Source organism: Kryptolebias marmoratus, linkage group LG9 (genome assembly GCF_001649575.2).
Source record: "Kryptolebias marmoratus isolate JLee-2015 linkage group LG9, ASM164957v2, whole genome shotgun sequence".
Classification (NCBI taxonomy): Eukaryota; Metazoa; Chordata; class Actinopteri; order Cyprinodontiformes; family Rivulidae; genus Kryptolebias; species Kryptolebias marmoratus.
Genome location: NC_051438.1, coordinates 24158191 through 24164190, shown reverse-complemented (window position 1 = coordinate 24164190; position 6000 = coordinate 24158191). Strand labels below are relative to the sequence as shown.

Below are 6000 nucleotides of genomic sequence, written 5' to 3'. Positions count from 1 at the left end.
AGAATCTGTGTTCAGTGACAACCAATGAGATGAATCTGACGTTATGACGTACAGGATTTTGGCTGCTCCTACACTAATTAAAACCCTGACAAACTCCTTAACAAGTGACAAGATGAAGATGATCGTGTTTTGGGTTATGTTGCTTGTTTTTCATCAGACATGTGAGTAATTTCAAATTTAGCAATTTGGTAGGTGCATTTAAACTGTTTCTATTTTTTGTTATACTGTTTTGGGTTTATTTCTGTTTAGATTCTCTGATGCCACTGATGTCAGTTCAGCTCGGGGAAACTGCCAACGTTACATGTGATCTGCCCAATGCCAACGAATATCATATCTTCTGGTTCAAGCACAGTCCAGGGGATATTTTGAGGCTGATTTGGAAATCGGACATTAAACTTAAGGTTGACCCAATATCTGAGTATGGAGAAGGATTTTCTGAATCAAAATGGAAGATTGAGAAGGATGAGAAAACCACCAAGCTGTCAATTTTGACGGTAACACAGGAAGATGAAGGAACCTATCATTGTGTGATCATTGGTTGGAAGGGAGTTCACAAATCGTATGGAGAATATCTGATGGTAAAAGGTAAAACACATGAAAAACTTCACAAACTTTTGCTGTTGTTTCTGTTAGTAAATCTGCAATGTAGCTTTAAAAATACATATTTTCAAGTTTCAAGTTTCATGGCATAAAAACTTTCCTAACTACCGTTTGTAGACAACTTGATGCGTCACTACCAGATAGTGGTATAAAAATAGATAAATATATAAAGACGGCCATGATGGTTGCAATAACTGTTCAAATTCTTGTTTTATTTAGATATTCTAAAAAGTACACCCCATCCCTAATATGCAATTAAAGTTAGTATTTTTGCAGCCAATTTTATATAAACAAAAATGACATATGAGAAACCCTAATAATGCTCCAAAATAAAAAAAATTAAACACTTGATTTATAGTTTAATTACTTTGTCATTAATATGAATGAGTTTAGTTCCAGGGTACAAAACAAAAAACACAACATTAGAAAAAAAAAAAAAAACATGTAAAGCTGTTCAGAAAAAAAGGTGGTTTAGGTGTGCTACAGGAACAGGTTTTCTCAGGAGAGGACAATTTAAAAAAAAATTAAGCAGTGGCTTTTTATTATATTTAAAACTATTCTAAAAAAATATTTGAAAAATGTGGTACAATGTCATGTAAAAATACAAAAGAAAATACAAATAAAAAAGTTAAATTTATGTTTTTTTGCTTGGCAATGAATATTAGACTGAAAAAAAAATCCTCTATCTTTAATAGTAAAATTAATGAAGACACATCCAAGTCATACTTCTATTGACTTTCAAACTGTTGTTTGTTGTGCAGGAAAAACTGCGAGGACATCAAACTATGCTGTTGTTCAGCAGCTGACAGAATCAGATCCAGCTCATCCAGGAGACTCTAAGACTCTGCAGTGTTCAGTCCTCTCTGATTCTGACAGCAAGACGTGTTCAGAAGATCTCAGTGTGGTCTGGTTCAGAACCCAAGATGGAAACTCTCATCCTGATGTTATTTACATTAAAAACAGCAGTCTCCCACAGTGTGAGAAACAAGAAGAGAAGAGTTGTTTTTATAATTTTCCAAACAAGATCCCTTCCAATGCTGCAAATTATTACTGTGCCGTGGCCACATGTGGAGAGATAATATTTGGAAATGGAACCAAAGTGGAAAAAGGTAAAATATTGTTATCTGTACAAGATGTTCTTCTGTAACTGTCATAAACACAATAAGTCAGTTTAAATTACTTTTATTTTTTATTTTAGGGGAAACGGCATGCTTTACACATCCTACTTTCCTGACAGTGATAACCTGTTTGACCATTTCTGTGATTTTAAACATTATTTTCATCTGTTACCAAATTCAGAAATCAGCATCTAAACAATTCAAAGGTATGTACTGTTTAATTACTTTAATATTTAAAGAATAATGAGTTTACGTAAAAGGTTTCCACACTAAGAATTATGTAACATTGTAAAAAGTAGGGTAATGTTGTGTATTTGAAAAATTAGATAAATAAAACAAAAAAAACAAACATTTTGAATAACACTTTTGAACAACTGGAGCTGAAAAGAAGCCATAATTTGGTTTCCTCTTAAGCTTTTTGGATTTGTTTTATACTTTTGTTTTTTTTACCTGAAAACTGTGGTGAATTGTTCTACCAATATATTACAAGGCTTATTTTTATATATTTTTGAGCTTAAGTGAATTTATAAAAATAATTAAAGCTTCTGGTCAAACAGGTAAGGTTCTGATCTCAAAAAGTGTGTTTATCATGTTTTGTCACGTTCCTAAAGAGCAATAATTGATCAGTGTCCTGAATGAATAAAAGTAGACTGTTCAGTCAGATGTGTATCAAAAGTAAAAATTAAATTAGATGCTTAAAGTTTCCTTTTTAATTTATTATCAGGGACAGAAAACAACCCTTCAGAAGAAAGACATCACGACTCAAGCCAACCAATCACTGTTACTGTAAGGACACTACAGAAAATGCATCTTTATTTTTTTTTACGAACACAGTTCATAAAAGTTGAATGTAACAAAATAACGTTGCAATAATCTGTTTATTTGTTGCACAGGCAGAAAGTGGAAACAATGTCAACTATGCTGCACTGAATTTTTCTGGAAGGAAAGCTAAAACTGGAAGAAGAAGCAGATGAAACCTGAAGAAAGTTAATATTCCCAAGTTAAATTCTGAATGAACTGTATCTTCATAAAACTGGAATAGATGTGTTTTATCTTCTTATATTAGAAAAGAAATTTTTGCTATAGTTTTTTTTTTTTCATTTTGGTAAAATTAATTATACAGTTATGTAAAGAATAATTAACATGAAGTTTAAAGCCAGAAACATTTTTTTTTCAAATAATCACTTCATATGATGTTTCAAAACATTCAATATTTTAATTGACAAACAAGAAACTTGTCAAAAATTGTCAATAAAATCACCTCAGGGTACAAACATCTTTATCTTGTATCTTAAAAAAACTGACAAAAGATACAAAAATGTACCATATTTTAAAGCACCATGCCGATATCATAGGTAGAGGTGGAGCAACCCGTCATTGTTCCTTTTTAACGTATTTTACTGTAAATTGATTTCTAACATGGTGAGAAGTGTCACAATTTGATGAACTGATATTGTTTGGATGTATAGTTTTTTTCTTTTCTTTTTTTTTAAGTTCTAATGGCTCCAGAATTCAAGACTTATATATTCCAAAAGACCATTTTTTTTGTCAGAAGTGTAAGAGGCTTTATCATTTTTTGTTTGTTTTTTTTACAAAACGGTTGATTCAGTTTTTTTGTTTTGCAGACAGTATGAACAGAACTCAGGAAAAAAAAATAATGTATAAGTAATTTGAATTTGTTTTCATAGATACAACAATACTATAATAATATAGTTTTCTGACAAAGCCTTCTTAAAATAATATATGAATAATGAACAGATTACCTGTTATAACCATTTATTAAATGCAAAAGCCTTCTCTTGAAGATAAATGATCTTCTTTCTTTTACTGTGACTGATACACCTTCCTAAGCTTTTTTACATTTAATGTACATGTTGTTATTCAATGCTGTGCCCCAAAAAACTCTGTTCAAACACCTCTGCAGTTTTGTTTTACTTGTGACAATGCCAATAAAGCTTCATTCATTCATTAAAGTACCACAGATGCAGACTGCTGGAGGTCAAACTGACTACCTTTCCTCGTTATGCTGACTTTACTCTCTCTACTCTCTATGTTTGCATTTGTAGTTATTGCTGCCATTAACCCATCTTCCCTTACAAATTACACCTGGCTCAGTGCTAAATCTGAATCTAACGGTGTGATGTACAGGATTTTAGCCGCTCCTACACAAATTAAAACACTGACAAAGTCTTTAACAAGTGACAAGATGAGGATGATCGTGTTTTGGGTAATGTTGCTTGTTTTTCATCAGGCATGTGAGTACTTTCAAATTCAGGTTTTTGTTTGGTACATTTAAACTGTTTCTATTTTATATGTTATATATTTGTTTTCTTTCTGTTCAGATTCCCTGATGCCAGTGATGCTAGTTGAGCTCGGTCAACCTGCAGCCTTGACATGTGCTCTGTCTCCTACTGCTGAAAGCACAGTCCACTGGTACAAGCAGAGTCCAGGGGATATTCTGAAACTGATTGTGAAATCGGTCATAAAAAATCAAAAACCAGAAAACTCTCCATTTAATCATTCAATATGGAAGATTGAGATTAATGAAAAATCTCTAAAGCTGTCAGTATTAAGGACAACCCAGGAAGATGAGGGAACCTATCATTGTGAAGTCAGTGACCGGAGAGGGATAAATGAATGGACTGGAACATACCTGAAAGTAAAAGGTAAAAAAGAAAAACAGATTTTACTAAGTTTACCCAATGTCTCTGTCAGTAAATATGCAATGTAGGTTTAAAGAAATATTAAAAAACACAACTTGCTGATTATAGCAAAAAATCTTACATAACTACCTGTTTAAACAAACTTGAATCACTTTTACAAATGGCATGTGCATTTAAAGAACAAAGAAGGCTGCAAATTTGCCCAGTAATTGTTTGATTTGTTAAAAAAAAAAATTAACCCAACGGGCACTCCCTGTCCGGTCCTGTTCGTCTGCCTCCGTCTAATCCCCCACCTACCAGCCACGTCTATGAACACAAGACCAACTTGGAACAGATCCTGCTTCTTATAGCACATGCTTATTTTGTCCTTTTTTAAAAAATACATTTTTAATGCAAAATAATGTGAAAAAATTTTAGGTTCAAAAATGCTAACAATATTTAAGACTCAATGGTCAACATCTGGAGCAGAAAAGAAGCCATGACTTGTTTTTCTCTCTAACTTTTTCTTATTTGATGTGTTTTTATTAAACTGTAAATATATATATACATTTAAAACTACTGTAGTGAAGCTATTTTTTATCTTTTTTATGGTGATTATTATTATCATTTCAGCTGGAGTTGCAGTCCAATTACCCTGTGAAGAATGGAAAAATCTGCTGGTAAATATGCAACAATGGAATTTTTCCCACTAAACGTTTGGAGTCTTTTCTTAACTTCCGGATTTTCTTTGTTATCTTAGAGAGCTGAGGATAAACGGGTCTATACTGCTGCCATCTTCACTGAGATGAATGTAAACACTGGTGTCTTTAAAGATGGATATGCTGAAATACAGAAGATTGATGCTGCAGTTAAAACTTTTTAAAAGGATTCCTGATCTCTGATTCCTCATATTGCCAGTGAACAAACTCATTTACTCCAAATAAAAGTTTGTGCAATGACTATTCCATTATTTAGTAATAAATTAAGAGGCTGAGTTACAGTCAAATAATGAAACGTTTGTACCAATTCTATCGATTGTATTAGCATTTTTTGCTGTTTAATTCAATATTATAATAAATGTTTATAGTGTGAGTTATTTTTTATGTCACCAATCCAAGTCATATATACAACATCGGGTTAAAAACAGAAACTCATCATGTAATAAAAGATTTTCCTTATTTGTCCATGTTTTTGAACTTTGGTGGAGAACTTTGTTTTTTTAATTATGTAAAGCACCTTGAAATGCCTTGCTGCTGAAATGTGCTATACAAATAAAATTTGATTGATTTTGATTGATTCACAGGTCAAACATAAAAACTCCTAAATTCTCATGCCAGTTTGTAAAATATACATTCAATTAGTTTGTTTCTTTGACAGTCCCTCTGTGTATGACCTTTGCCTGGTAATAAACTCAGTGTTAGACTTTAACCTGTCATAGACTATATTCACACCTGATAGCACGGTAGACTCAGTTCAATTGAGGACCAACATTGCAACATTTTGTTTTATTTTCAGCTGCTGTGGTTCGCATTTACACTGCACTGAGTCAATCAAGCCAAACCCCCACCCCCCGAACTGAGACCGAGGTTTTTAGGCGGGCCAGAATTTGCTTTTTTGGTATGCATCAGAGTTTGATTACA

The 6000-nt window shown here is 32.6% G+C and overlaps 1 protein-coding gene across 1 annotated transcript; it reads left to right on the top strand.

The window, feature by feature from the left end:
• Positions 1–116: 116 nt before the first annotated feature.
• On the top strand, positions 117–2067 carry LOC112450265. Its single transcript, XM_037977383.1, has 3 exons — positions 117–161; positions 250–585; positions 1362–2067. Exons 1-3 carry the CDS (start codon positions 119–121, stop codon positions 1745–1747), a joined length of 765 nt encoding a protein of 254 aa, XP_037833311.1. The 5' UTR covers positions 117–118; the 3' UTR covers positions 1748–2067.
• The last annotated feature ends 3933 nt before the right edge of the window (positions 2068–6000 follow it).